At 36.7% G+C, this 14,750-nt stretch overlaps 1 protein-coding gene across 1 annotated transcript; it reads left to right on the top strand.

The window, feature by feature from the left end:
- Positions 1–10,570: 10,570 nt before the first annotated feature.
- On the top strand, positions 10,571–12,991 carry LOC149025737 (zinc finger protein GIS3-like). The gene is made up of 2 exons (XM_089143595.1): positions 10,571–10,743; positions 12,823–12,991. The coding sequence occupies exons 1-2, from the start codon at positions 10,571–10,573 to the stop codon at positions 12,989–12,991; spliced, it is 342 nt and encodes a 113-aa protein (XP_088999721.1).
- The last annotated feature ends 1,759 nt before the right edge of the window (positions 12,992–14,750 follow it).

The raw sequence follows: 14,750 nt of genomic DNA on the forward strand, positions 1-14,750 counted from the left end.
TTAGTTTAGAAAAAATTGCACTATAAATGGTTTAAACTAATTATAATGTTCTTAGGTGTATTACAAACGTGGTAATGACAAATTCCTATGTAGAGGATGTAAGTTCAAAAACGTCACGGTTTCAAGTAAAACACATATAATAAGAGATGCTTTAATGCTAGGTCAATAAAATAATAACTGATTATAAGTGCTAGAATTAATGTCACACTATGGATGATGCTTTAATGCATTAATGCTCTAATAGTTCAGTCGATGTGTTTCACATTAAAATCTAGCTTCCAACGTTAAAACCAGACCACGACCTCACTCTTCGTCTTTAAAACTTGTTTACTTTTTCTTTTTAGTTAAACTTGTTTAGTTTCTAACTCCTCTCTCCCTTAAAATAGGGAGTAAGTCTGCAAGTATTTGCCCCTTCCTGGCCATCAGAATACTTTTCGTTGAAGCATGAACTCAAATGAAGATGGCTACATTTAGTTTTCCACTAATATCCCTCTTAATTCATACAGTTAACTTTTTACATTTCTTTGCATTAATTTGTAAATTATGTCTAAAATGGTAAATTAATGTGTATGAACTCAAAGGACATTTTCCATGTAATTATGTATGCAATCATATAGAGATCGATTTTGACCTTTAACGTTGACATGTAATCAGTCCAATATAACGTTGAAATGTCGAATATAACGTTTAAATTTGCACCCTCGAGGAGTTCCCTATTTTTTTACACCACATACTTGATGAATCATAACTTGAAATGCAAGTTGAGAAGAATGAAAGAGGCCATATGAGAATACTTTACATGGGGACCATCGGCAGCAGAAATGAAAAATGCTTATAAAACACCTCAACCCTAAGTTCAATTGGCGTGTCTTATATTTCTATTCTCTATTCGATCATGGCGGATTCTAGAGCTAATGGACAACCATCTTCACGGATGTTTCAGTGTAACTATTGCAAAAGGAGTTTGCCAACTCCCCAGGCACTTGCTGGGCACCAAGGAGCTCACCGGTCAGAAAGAGCACCTCGCCGGAGCTCTGCTTCAGTTGGATCCTTTGTTCAACAGTATTGGTACTGGATTGAACCACCACCTTTGCAGGGCTAGGGCCAGCTAAGCTCCACCGTAGAGCAAAACCTTTTGGTCGCAACGAAGGAATATAAAGAAGGGTTGGACCTCAATCTTCGTCTATAAAACTTGTTTAGTTTGCCTTTATAGTTAAGCTTGTTTAGTTTCTAACTCCTTTCTCTCTCTCTCTCTCTCTCATCACAAAAGTTATAAATCCAGAGAATTAAGTGGGTTGAGTTTTTCCATAGTGATTCTAATCGATCTGGTTCAATTGTCACCAGAAAAAAGGGGTTTTATAAATTTAATGAATGAAGTGGGTTGAGTGCTTCTTTAATCTAAGACACAGATTTCCTTCTACCATGAAGAGGTAATGTGTTTAGAAACAGTGTCTCCTGCAAAATAGGGAGTAAGTCTGCATCTATTTGCCCTTCCTGACCATCAGAATACTTTTCGTTGAATCATGAACTCAAATGAAGATGGCTACATTTAGTTTTCCACTAATATCCCTCTGAATTCAGACAATTAACTCTTTACATTTCTTTGCATTAATTTATTTTATTGACCTATCATTAAAGCATCTCTTATCATATGTGTTTTACTTGAAACCGTGACATTGTTGAACTTACAACCTCTACATAGGAATTTGTCATTACCACGTTTGTAATACACCAAATAACATTATAATTAGTTTAAACGATTTATAGTGCAATTTTTTCTAAACTAATTTATTTGGACATTTTTGTCAATGACTAATATCTTATCTATTTCTAACAAGGAAATTGATCATTCGTCTCCTTGTAGATGTGTGACGTGAGTCTCTGCAAATTCTACGAAGAGAACACCAAGTGAAAATGAAGAAGAGAACGTCGAGTGAAAACGAAGAAGAGAAATTAGCATTACTTGGGATGCAGAGCTACTGTGCGCCATCACATGTTCTTAGCCCAATCTTGCAAAGATTCTATCCCTTTCTTTCTCTCCCACCCGTTCTCGCTTTCCTTCTCTGAAATCCCCACATCCCTTTGTTCCACAACTCAGTTTATCTCTAGAGCACTTACATATTACTAAATCCATGACCTTCTCATGGAATGAAACAATTCAATTTTAACGTTGGGTTCACAAGTGGTCTGGTTTTAACGTTGGAAGCGAGATTTTAATGTGAAACACATCGACTGAACTATTAGAGCATTAAAGCATTAAAGCATCATCCATAGTGTGACATTAATTCTAGCACTTATAATCAGTTATTATTTTATTGACCTAGCATTAAAGCATCTCTTATCAAATGTGTTTTACTTGAAACCGTGACGTTGTTGAACTTACAGCCTCTACATAGGAATTTGTCATTACCACGTTTGTAATACACCTAAGAACATTATAATTAGTTTAAACCATTTATAGTGCAATTTTTCCTAAACTAATTTATTTGGATATTTTTGTCAATGACTAATATCTTATCCATTTCTAACAAGGAAATTGATCATTCATCTCCTTGTAGATGTGTGACGTGAGTCTCTGCAAATTCTACGAAGAGAATGCCGAGTGAAAACGAAGAAGAGAAATTAGCATTACTTGAGATGCAGAGCTACTGTGCGCCATCACATGTTCTTAGCCCAATCTTGCCCAATCTCGCAAAAAATTCTCTCCCTTTCTTTCTCTCCCACCCATTCTCGTTTTCCTTCTCTGAAATCCCCACATCCCTTTGTTCTACAACTCAGTTTATCTCTAGAGCACATGCATATTACTAAATCCATGAACTTCTCATGGAATGAAACAATTCAATTTTAACGTTGGGTTCGCAAGTGGTCTGGTTTTAACGTTGGAAGCCAAATTTTAATGTGAAACACATCGACTGAACTATTAGAGCATTAAAGCATCATCCATAGTGTGACATTAATTTTAGCACTTATAATCAGTTATTATTTTATTGACCTAGCATTAAAGCGTCTCTTATCATATGTGTTTTACTTGAAACCTTGACGTTCTTAAACTTACAGCCTCTACATAGGAATTTGTCATTACCATGTTTGTAATACACGTAAGAACATTATAATTAGTTTAAACCATTTATAGTGCAATTTTTTCTAAACTAATTTATTTGGACAATTTTGTCAATGACTAATATCTTATCCATTTCTAACAAGGAAATTGATCATTTGTCTCCTTGTAGATGTGTGACGTGAGTCTCTGCAAATTCTACGAAGAGAACGCCGAGTGAAAACGAAGAAGAGAAATTAGCATTACTTGGGATGCAAAACTACTGTGCACCATCACATGTTCTTAGCCCAATCTTGCCCAATCTTGCAAAGATTCTCTCCCTTTCTTTCTCTCCCAGCCGTTCTCGCTTTCCTTCTCTGAAATCCCCACATCCCTTTGTTCCACAACTCAGTTTATCTCTAGAGCACTTGTATATTACTAAATCCATGACCTTCTCATGGAATGAAACAATTCAATTTTAACGTTGGGTTTACAAGTGGTCTGGTTTTAACGTTAGAAGCCAGATTTTAATGTTTTACACATCGACTGAACTATAAGCCAGTTAATGCATGCTTCTTAGTTTCTTGATGGTTCATACTTTGTTTCTAACTATTAAAAGTAAAATCTTCGTTAAAGGTAAGACGCTGTTGGAGATGAAGAAATCTTTTCGTGACGTCCAAAATGTTTTATATGACTAGACGGATTCCCCATCTTCGGATTACTGTTTCTAGAGAGGAGATACATGTGATAACTCCACCTTCAACGTGATTGTACTGTAAGATTCTTCCTCATTCCTGTTTTCTCGTTAATGGAATAATTTGTTTAGAGTTTTCTGATTTCATTTTTGTTACACATAGCTGTTTGAGTGTTTGTTTACTCCAACCTAATCAAATTTAATTGTTGTAGTAACCTTTCGAGTTTAAATCTTGACGGAGAAATCTCACCTGGGATTGGCGATTTGAAGGGTCTTCTCTCTGTAACCATCCTGCATTTCTTAAAACTATTATTTTGAAGTTGAATTACATGTATGTAGGGTTTACATCATTGTGGATAACTTATTAACTCATTCTTTTTGGGCAGTGATTTAAAAGAATGAGTTAAGAATGAGTTAAGAATTTGCAGAGACTCACGTCACACATCTACAAGGAGATGAATGATCAATTTCTTTGTTAAAATGGATAAGATATTAGTCATTTACAAAAATGTCCAAAAAAATTAGTTTAGAAAAAATTGCACTATAAATGGTTTAAACTAATTATAATGTTCTTAGGTGTATTACAAACGTGGTAATGACAAATTCCTATGTAGAGGATGTAAGTTTAAAAACGTCACGGTTTCAAGTAAAACACATATAATAAGAGATGTTTTAATGCTAGGTCAATAAAATAATAACTGATTATAAGTGTTAGAATTAATGTCACACTATGGATGATGCTTTAATGCATTAATGCTCTAATATTTCAGTCGATGTGTTTCACATTAAAATCTAGCTTCCAACGTTAAAACCAGACCACTTGTGAACCCAACGTTAAAATTAAATTGTTTCATTCCATGAGAAGGTCATGGATTTAGTAATATGCAAGTGCTCTAGAGATAAACTGAGTTGTGGAACAAAGGGATGTGGGGATTTCAGAGAAGGAAAGCGAGAACGGGTGGGAGAGAAAGAAAGGGAGAGAATCTTTGCAAGATTGGGTTAAGAACATGTGATGGCGCACAGTAGCTCTGCATCCCAAGTTATGCTAATTTCTCTTCTTCGTTTTCACTCAGTGTTCTCTTCGTAGAATTTGCAGAGACTCACGTCACACATCTACAAGGAGACGAATGATCAATTTCCTTGTTAGAAATGGATAAGATATTAGTCATTGACAAAAATGTCCAAATAAATTAGTTTAGAAAAAATTGCACTATAAATGGTTTAAATTAATTATAAGGTTCTTAGGGTGTATTACAAACGTGGTAATGAAAAATTCCTATGTAGAGACTGTAAGTTCAAGAACGTCATGGTTTCAAGTAAAACACATATGATAAGAGATGATTTAATGCTAGGTCAATAAAATAATAACTGATTATAAGTGCTAGAATTAATGTCACACTATGGATGATGCTTTAATGCTTTAATGCTCTAATAGTTCAGTCGATGTGTTTCACATTAAAATCTTGCTTCCAACATTAACACCAGACCACTTGGGAACCCAACGTTAAAATTGAATTGTTTCATTCACTGAGAAGGTCATGGATTTAGTAATATGCATGTGCTCCAGAGATAAATTGAGTTGTGGAACAAAGGAATGTGGGGATTTCAAAGAAGGAAAGCGAGAACGGGTGGGAGAGAAAGAAAGGGAGAAAATCTTTGCAACATTGGGCAAGATTGAGCTAAAAACATGTGATGGGGCACAGTAGCTCTACATCCCAAGTAATGCTAATTTATCTTCTTCGTTTTCACTCGGCGTTCTCTTCGTAGAATTTGCGGAGACTCATGTCACACACTACAAGGAGATGAATGATCAATTTCCTTGTTAAAAATGGATAAGATATTTGTCATTGACAAAAATGTCCAAATAAATTAGTTTAGGAAAAATTGCACTATAAATGGTTTAAACTAATTATAATGTTCTTAGGTGTATTACGAACGTGGTAATGAAAAATTCCTATGTAGAGGCTGTAAGTTCAAGAACGTCATGGTTTCAAGTAAAACACATATAATAAGAGATGCTTTAATGCTAGGTCAATAAAATAATAACTGATTATAAGTGCTAGAATTAATATCACACTATGGAGTCCAATATAACATTGAAATGTCGAATATAACGTTTAAATTTGCGCCATCGAGGAATTCCCTGTTTTTCTACCCCACATCCTTGATGAACCATCACCTGATATTGAAGTTGAGAAGAATGAAAGAGGCCATACGAGAATACTTTATATGGGGACCATCGGCAATAAAAATGAAGAAAAGCTTATAAAACACCTCAACCCTAGGTTCAATTGGCATGTCTTATCTTTCTATTCTCTGTTCGATCATGGCGGATTCTGGAGCTAACGGAACACCACCTTCACGGATGTTTCAGTGTAAGTATTGCAAAAGGTGTTTCCCAACTCCCCAGGCACTAGGTGGGCACCAAGGTTCTCACCGGTCAGAAAGAGCAGCTCGCCGGAGCTCTGCTACAGTTGGAAGCTTTGTTCAACAGTACTGGTACTGGTTTGAACCACCAACTTTGAAGGGCTAGGGCCAGCTAAATTCCACCGTAGAGTAAAACCTTTTGGTCGCAACGAAGGAAGATAAATAATGGCTCGTCCTCAATCTTCTTCTATAAAACTTGTTTAGTTTGTCTTTATAGTTAAGCTTGTTTACTTTCTTACTCCTCTTTCTCTCTCTTTCTCTCTCTCTCTCTCTCTCTCTCTCTCTCTCTCTCTCTCTCTCTCTCTCTCTCTCTCATCACAAAGAGTATAAATTCAATGAATAAAGTTGGTTGAATGCTTCCTTAGTGATTCTAATCGATCTGGTTCAAGTTTTACCAGAAAAAAAGGGATTATATAAATTTAATAAATGAAGTGGGTTGAGTGCTTTTTTAATCTAAGAAACAGATTTTCTTCTACCATGAGGAGGTAATGTGTTTAGAAACAGTGCCTCTAGCAAAATAGGGAGTAAGTCTGCATGTATTTGCCCTTTCCTGAACATCAGTATACTTTTCATTGAAGCATGAACCCAAATGAAGATGGTTACATTTAGTTTTCCACTAATATCCCTCTGAATTCATACATATAACTTTTTACATTTCTTTGCAATAATTTTTAAATTATGTCTAGAATGGTAAAATAACGTGTATGAACTCAGAGGACATTAGCCATGTATCTATGTATGCAATCATATAGAGATCGATTTTGACCTTTAACGTTGTCATGTAATCAGTCCAATATAACGTTGAAATGTCGAATATAACGTTTAAATTTGCGACCTCGAAGAATTCCCAAATTTTTTACCCCACATCCTTGATGAACCATCACCTGAATTGAAGTTGAAAAGAATGAAAGAGGCTATACGAGAATAATTTACGTGGGGACCATCGGCAGCAGAAATGAAGAAAAGCCTATAAAACATCTCAACCCTAAGTTCAATTGGCGTGTCTTATCTTTCTATTCTCTGTTCGATGATGGCGGATTCTGAAGTTAACGGACAACCACCTTCACGGATGTTTCAGTGTAAGTATTGCAAAAGTAGTTTTCCAACTCCCCAGGCACTTGGCGGGCACCAAGGAGCTCATCAGTCAGAAAGAGCACTTCGCCCGGAGCTCGCTACAGTTGGATCCTTTGTTCAACAGTACTGGTACTGGATTGAACCACCACCTTTGCAGGGCTAGGTCCAGCTAAGATCCACCATAGAACAGGACCTTTTGGTCGCAAAGAAATAAGATAAAGAAGGGCGCGACCTCAACCTTCGTAAATAAAACTTGTTTAGTTTGTCTTTATAGTTAAGCTTGTTTAGTTTTAAACTCCTCTCTCTCTCTCTCTCTCTCTCTGACTCTCACTCTCTCTCACTCTCTCTCTCTCTCTCTCTCTCTCTCTCTCTCTCTCTCTTTCTCTCTCTCTCTCTCTCTCTCTCTCTCTCTCTCTCTCTCTCTCGCATCACAAAGGTTATAAATTCAATGAACGGAGTGGGTTGAATGCTTCCTAAGTGATTCTAGAATGGTAAATTAACATGTATGAACTCAAATGGCATTTTCCATGTAATTATGTATGCAATCATATAGAGATCGATTTTGACCTTTAACGTTGACATGTAATCAGTACAATATAACGTTGAAATTTCGAATATAACGTTTAAATTTGCGCCCTCGAGGAATTCCCTAATTTTTTACCCCACATCCTTGATGTACCATCACCTGAATTGAAGTTGAGAAAAATGAAAGAGGCTATACGAGAATACTTTACGTGGGAACCATCAGCAGCAGAAATGAAGAAAAGCTTATAAAAAAACCTCAACCCTAAGTTCAATTGGCATGTCTTATCTTTCTATTCTCTGCTCGATCATGGCGGATTCTGGAGCTAACGGACATCCACCTTCATATATGTTTCAATGTAAGTATCGCAAAAGGAGTTTCCCAACTCACCAGGAACTTGGTGGTCACCATGGAGGTCACCAATCAGAAAGAGCACCTCGACGGAGCTCTGCTACAGGTTGATCCTTTGTTCAACAGTACTCGTAATTATGTATGCAATCATATGGAGATCGATTTTGACCTTTAACGTTGACATCTAATCAGTCCAATATAACGTTGAAATGTCGAATATAACGTTTAAATTTGCGCCTTCAAGGAATTCCCTTTTTTTTACCCTACATACTTAATCAACCATCAACTGAAATTTAAGTTGAGAAAAATGAAAGAGGCTATACGAGAATACTTTACGTGGGGACCATCGGCAGCAAAAATGAAGAAATTCTTATAAAACACCTCAACCCTCAGTTCAATTGGCGTTTCTTATCTTTCTATTCTCTGTTCAACAATGACAGATTCTCGACCTAACGGACAACCACCTTCACAGATGTTTTAGTTTAAGTATTGCAAAAGGAGTTCCCCAACTCCGTGGCACTTGGTGGGCACCAAGGAGCTCACCGGTAAGAAAGAGCACCTCGCCGGAGCTCTGCTACAGGTTGATCCTTTGTTCAACAGTACTGATACTAGATTGAACCACCACCATTGCAGGGCAAGAGCCAGCTAAGCTCCACCGTAGAGCAGAACCTTTTGGTGGCAACGAAGGAAGATAAAGAAGGGCTCGACTTCAATCTTCGTCTATAAAACTTGTTTTGTTTTTCTTTATAGTTAAGCTTGTTTAGTTTCTAACTCCTCTCTCTCTCTCTCTCTCTCTCTCTCTCTCTCTCATCACAAAGGTTATAAATTCAATTAAGTGGGTTCAATGCTTCCTTAGTGATTCTAATCGATCTGGTTCAAGTTTCACCAAGAAAAAAGGGGTTTTATAAATTTAATGAATGAAGTGGGTTGAGTGCTTCTTTAATCTAAGACACAAATTTTCTTCCACCATGAGGAGGTAATGTGTTTACAAACAGTGTCTCTTGCAAAATAGGGAGCAAGTCTGCATGTATTTGCCCCTTCCTGACCATCATAATACTTTTCGTTGATGCATGAACTCAGATGAAGATGGCTACATTTAGTTTTCCACTAATATCCCTCTGAATTCAGACAATTAACTTTTTACATTTCTTTGCATTAATTTGTAAATTATGTCTAGAATGGTAAATTAACGTGTATTAACTCAAAGGACTTTTGCCATCTAATTATGTAAGCAATCATATAGAGATCGATTTTGACCTTTAACATTGACATGTAATCAGCCTAATACAACGTTGAAATGTCGAATACAACGTTTAAATTTGTGCCCTCGAGGAATTCCCTATTTTTCTACACCACATCCTTGATGAACCATCAGCTGAAAATGAAGTTGAGAAGAATTAAAGAGGCTATACGAGAATACTTTACATGGGGACCATCGTCAACAGAAATGAAGAAAAGCTTATAAAACACTTCAACCCTAAGTTCAATTTGCATGTCTTAACTTTCTATTTTCTGTTCGATCATGGCGGATTGTGAGTCAAACGGACAACCACTTCTCATGCACTTGGTGGGCACCAAGGAGCTCACCGGTCAGAAAGAGCACCTCGCCGGAGCTCTGCTACAGTTGGAAGCTTTGTTCAAAAGTATTGGTACTGGATTGAACCCCCACCTTTGCAGGGCTAGGGCCAGCTAAGCTCCACCGTAGAGTAAAACCTTTTGGTCGCAACGAAGGATTATAAAGAAGGGCTCCACCTCAATCTTCGTCTATAAAACTTGTTTAGTTTGTCTTTATAGTTTACCACGTTTAGTTTCAAACTCCTCTCTCTCTCTCTCTCTCTCTCTCTCTCTCTCTCTCTCTCTCTCTCTCTCTCTCTCTCTCTCTCTATCATTACAAAGGTTACAAATTCAATTAATGAAGTAGGTTGAATGCTTCCTTAGTGATTCTAATCGATCTGGTTCAAGTTTCACTAGAAAAAAAGGGGTTTTATAAATTTAATGAATGAAGTGGGTTGAGTGCTTCTTTAATCTAAGACACAGATTTTCTTTTACCATGAGGAGGTAATGTGTTTAGAAATAGTGTCTCCTGCAAAATAGGGAGTAATTTTTCATGTATTTGCCCCTTCCTTACCATAAGAATACTTTTCGTTGAAGCATGAACTCAAATGAAAATGGCTACATTTAGTTTTCCACTAGTATTCCTCTGAATTGAGACAATTAACTTTTTATATTTCATTGCATTAATTTGTAAATTATGTCTAGTATGGTAAATTAACATGTATGAACTCAAAGGCCATTTGCCATGTAATTATGTATGCAATCATATAGGGATCGATTTTGACCTTTAACGTTGACATGTAATCAGTCCAATATAACGTTTAAATGTCGAATATAACATTTAAATTTGTGCCCTCGAGGAATTCACTGTTTTTTTGGCATGTCTTATCTTTCTATTCTCTATTCGATCATGGCTGATTCTGGAACTAACGAACAACCACCTTCACGGATGTTTCAGTGTAATTATTGCAAAAGAAGTTTCCCAACTCCTCAGGCACTTGGTGGGCACCAAAGAGCTCACCTGTCAGAAAGAGCACCTTGCCGGAGCTCTGCTACAGTTGGAAGCTTTGTTCAACAGTACTGGTACTAGATTGAACCAATACCCTTGAAGGGCTAGGGCCAGCTAAGCTCCACCGGAGAGCAGAACCTTTTGGTCGCAACGAAGGAAGATAAAGAAGGGCTCGACCTCAATCTTCGTCTATATAACTTGTTTAGTTTGTCTTTATAGTTAAGCTTGTTTAGTTTCTAACTCCTCTCTTTCTCTCTCTCTCTCTCTCTCTCTATCTCTCCTCATCACAGAGGTTATATATTCAATGAATGAAGTGGGTTAAATGCATCCTTAGTGATTCTAATCGATCTGGTTCAAGTTTCACCAGAAAATAAGGGGTTTTATAAATTTAATGAATGAAATGGGTTGATTGCTTCGTTAATCTAAGACACATATTTTCTTCTACCATAAGGAAGTAATGTATTTAGAAATAGTGTCTCTTGCAAAATAGGGAGTAAGTCTGCATGTATTTGCTCCTTCGGACAATCCAGAATACTTTTTGTTGAAGCATGAACTCAAATGAAGATGGCTACATTTAGTTTTCCACTAATATCCCACTGAATTCAAAAAATTAACTTTTTACATTTCCTTGCATTAATTGGTAATATGTCTAGAATGGTAAATTAACGTGTATGAACTCAAAGTACATTTGCCATGTAATTATGTATGCAATCATATAGAGATCGATTTTGACCTTTACGTTGACATGTAATCAATCCAATATAATATTGAAATGTCGAACATAATTTTTAAATTTGCACCCACGAGGAATTCCCTCTAATTTTATCCCACATCCTTAATGACCATCACCTGAAATTGAAGTTGAGAAGATTGAAAGAGCCTATACGAGAATACGTTACGTGGGGACCATCGGCAGCAGAAATTAAGAAAGGCTTATAAAACACATAAACCCTAAGTTCTATTGGCATGACTTATCTTTCTATTTTTGTTTGATCATGGCAGATTCTAGAGCTAATGGACAATCACCTTCACGGATGTTTCAGTGTAAGTAATGCAAAAGGAGTTTCCCAACTCCCTAGACGCTTGGTGGGCACCATGGAGCTCACCGGTTAGAAAGAGCACCTCGTTGGAGCTCTGCTACAGTTGTAAGTTTTGTTCAATAGTACTAGTACTGGATTAAGCCGCCACCTATGCAGGGCTAGGGTCAGCTAAGCTCCACCGTAGAGCAGAACCTTTTGGTCGCAACGAAGGATGATAAAGAAGGGCTCCACCTCAATCTTCGTCTATAAAAATTGTTTCGTTTGTCTTTATAGTTAAGCTTGTTTAGTTTCTAACTCCTTTCTCTCTCTCTCTCTCTCTCTCTCTCTCTCTCTCTCTCTCTCTCTCTCATCACAAAGGTTATAAATTCAATGAATGAAGTGGGTTGAATGCTTCATTAGTGAGTCTAATCGATCTGGTCCAAGTTTCACCAGAAAAAAAAAAGATTTAATAAACTTAATGAATGATGTGGGTTGAATGCTTCTTTAATCTAAGACACAGATTTTCTTTTACCATGAGGAGGTAATGTGTTTAGAAATACTGTCTCCTGCAAAATAGGGAGTAAGTCTGAATGTATTGCCCCTTCCTAACCATCATAATACTTTTTGTTGATGCATGAACTCAGATGAAGATGGCTACATTTAGTTTTTCACTAATATCCCTCTGAATTCAGGCAATTAACTTTTTACATTTCTTTGCATTAATTTGTAAATTATGTCTAGAATGGTAAATTAATGTGTATGAACTCAAAGGACTTTTGCCATGTAATTATGTATGCAATCATATAGGGATCGATTTTGACCTTTAAAGTTGACATGTAATCAGCCCAATATAACGTTGAAATGTCGAATATAACGTTTAAATTTGCGCCCTCGAGGAATTCCCTATTTTTCTACACCACATCCTTGATGAACCATCAGCTGAAAATGAAGTTGAGAAGAATTAAAGAGGCTATACGAGAATACTTTACGTGGGGACCATCGGCAGCAGAAATGAAGAAAAGCTTATGAAACGCTTCAACCCTAAGTTCAATTGGCATGTCTTATCTTCCTATTTTCTGTTCGATCATGGCGGATTGTGGAGCTAAGGGACAACCACCTTCACGAATGTTTCAGTTTTAGTATTGCAAAAGTAGTTTCCCAACTCCTCATGCACTTTGTGGGCACCAATGAGCTCACCGGTCAGAAAGAGCACCTCGCCAGAGCTCTTCTACAGTTGGAAGCTTTGTTCAACAGTACTGGTACTGGTTTCAACCACCAACTTCGAAGTGCTAGGGCCAGCTAAGCTCCACCATAGACCAGAACCTTTTGGTCGCAACGAAGGAAGATAAATAAGGGCTCGTCCTCAATCTTCGTCTATTAAACTTGTTTAGTTTCTAACACCTCTCACTCTCTCTTTCTCTCCTCACAATGGCTATAAATTCAATGAATGAAGTGGGTTGAATGCTTCCTTAGTGATTCTCACCGATTTGGCTCAAGTTTCACCAGAAAAAAAGGGTTTTATAAATTCAATGAATGAAGTGGGTTGAGTGCTTCTTTAATCTAAGACACATATTTTCTTCTACCATGAGGAGGTAATGTGTTTAGAAACAGTGTTTCTTGAAAAATAGGGAGTAATTCTTCATGTATTTGCTCCTTCCTGACCATCAGAATACTTTTCATTGAAACATGAACTCAAATGAAGATGGCTACATTTAGTTTTCCACTAATATCCTTCTGAATTCATGTAGTTAACTTTTTACATTTCTTTGAATTAATTTGTAAATTATGTTTAAAATGGTAAATTAAAGTGTATGATCTCAAAGGACATTTGTTATGTAATTATGTGTGCAATCATATAGAGATCGATATTTACCTTTAACGTTAGCATGTAATCAGTCAAATATAACGTTGAAATGTTGAATATAACGTTTAAATTTACGCCCACGAGGAATTCCCTATTTTTGTACCCCACAACCTTGATGAACCATCACCTGAAATTGAAGTTGAGAAGAATGAAAGAGGCTATACGAGAATACTTTACGTGGGGACCATCGGCAGTAGAAATGAAGAAATTCTTATAAAACACCTCAACCCAAAGTTCAATTGGCGTGTCTTATCTTTCTATTCTCTATTCGATCATGGCGGATTCTGGAGCTAACTGACAACCACCTTGACGAAAGTTTCAGTTTAAGTATTGGAAAAGGAGTTTCCAAACTCCCCACGCACTTGGTGGGCACCATGGAGCTCACAGGTCAGAAAGAGCACCTCGCCGTAGCTCTGCTACAGTTGGAAGCTTTGTTCAAAAGTACTGATACTGGATTGAACCACCACCTTTGCAGAGCTAGGGCCAGCTAAGCTCCACCGTAGAGTAGAACCTTTTGGTCGCAACGAAGGATTACAAAGAAGGGCTCCACCTCCATCTTCGTCTATAAAACTTGTTTAGTTTGTCTTTATAGTTTACCACGTTTAGTTTCACACTCCTCTCTCTCTCTCTCATCACAAAGGTTACAAATTCAATGAATGAAGTAGGTTGATTGCTTCCTTAGTGATTCTAATCGATCTGGTTCAAGTTTCACTAGAAAAAAAGGGGTTTTATAAATTTAATGAATGAAGTGGGTTGAATGCTTCTTTAATCTAAGACACAGATTTTCTTTTACCATGAAGAGGTAATGTGTTTAGAAATAGTGTCTCCTGCAAAATAGGGAGTAATTTTTCATGTATTTGCCCCTTCCTGACCATAAGAATACTTTTCGTTGAAGCATGAACTCAAATGAAGATGGCTACATTTAGTTTTCCACTAATATCCCTCTGAATTCAGACAATTAACTTTTTATATTTCATTGCATTAATTTTTAAATTATGTCTAGTATGGTAAATTAACATGTATGAACTCAAAGGACATTTGCCATGTAATTATGTATGCAATCATATGGAGATCGATTTTGACCTTTAATGTTGACATATAATCAGTCCAATATAACGTTTAAATGTCGAATATAACATTTAAATTTGTGCCCTCAAGGAATTCGCTGTTTTTTTGGCATGTCTTATCTTTCTATTCT

This window comes from Hakea prostrata, chromosome 2 (assembly GCF_041222555.1).
Source record: "Hakea prostrata isolate BN-2017 chromosome 2, UWA_Hpros_2, whole genome shotgun sequence".
NCBI lineage: Eukaryota > Viridiplantae > Streptophyta > Magnoliopsida > Proteales > Proteaceae > Hakea > Hakea prostrata.